The following is a 396-nucleotide window of genomic DNA, read 5'->3' as shown; positions in this document are numbered from 1 at the left end:
TAGACTTTGTTATTATAACAAAGAGAAGTATGGAAAAAAGTTTTTTGTTGTAGAGAGATTTGCAGAAACAGGATACAAAGGGGCCTTATTTTGTAATTATTGTCTTCTTCAAGTTTTCCTTGAGGAAATCTTCTCAGTTACACCTTCTGTATTTCATTCAGGATTAGCGACAGGGGTGGAGGAATACCCCACCATCTTGTAGGCCGAGTTCTTGAATATAACTTCACAACTGCAAATAAGGAGAATATGTCTGATCCAGAGCAGCAAGAGGGTGTCTTCTCAAACATGATGGAAGCAGTTAATCCTAATCCAGCTGGTGGCCCCATGCATGGGTAAGTAGAAATAAACTACCAAGTACTTTACTGATATTAAGGTTGCCTTTCTTTTCAGTTGATA

General features: G+C 38.1%; 1 protein-coding gene across 1 annotated transcript in view; it reads left to right on the top strand.

The window, feature by feature from the left end:
* Positions 1 to 161: 161 nt before the first annotated feature.
* Positions 162 to 396, top strand: part of LOC119593371 (3-methyl-2-oxobutanoate dehydrogenase [lipoamide] kinase, mitochondrial-like) — a gene marked incomplete at its 5' end in the record, with an annotated part of 1,797 nt that continues 1,562 nt past the window's right edge. Inside the window, 1 exon segment of the mRNA XM_037942301.1 lies at positions 162 to 332. Coding sequence (XP_037798229.1) covers positions 162 to 332 — 171 coding nt within the window.

The sequence above is a fragment of the Penaeus monodon genome, chromosome 32 (genome assembly GCF_015228065.2).
Source record: "Penaeus monodon isolate SGIC_2016 chromosome 32, NSTDA_Pmon_1, whole genome shotgun sequence".
Taxonomy (NCBI): Eukaryota; Metazoa; Arthropoda; class Malacostraca; order Decapoda; family Penaeidae; genus Penaeus; species Penaeus monodon.
Note: the sequence above shows the minus strand (reverse complement) of the source record. Positions and strands in the feature narration are given on the sequence as shown.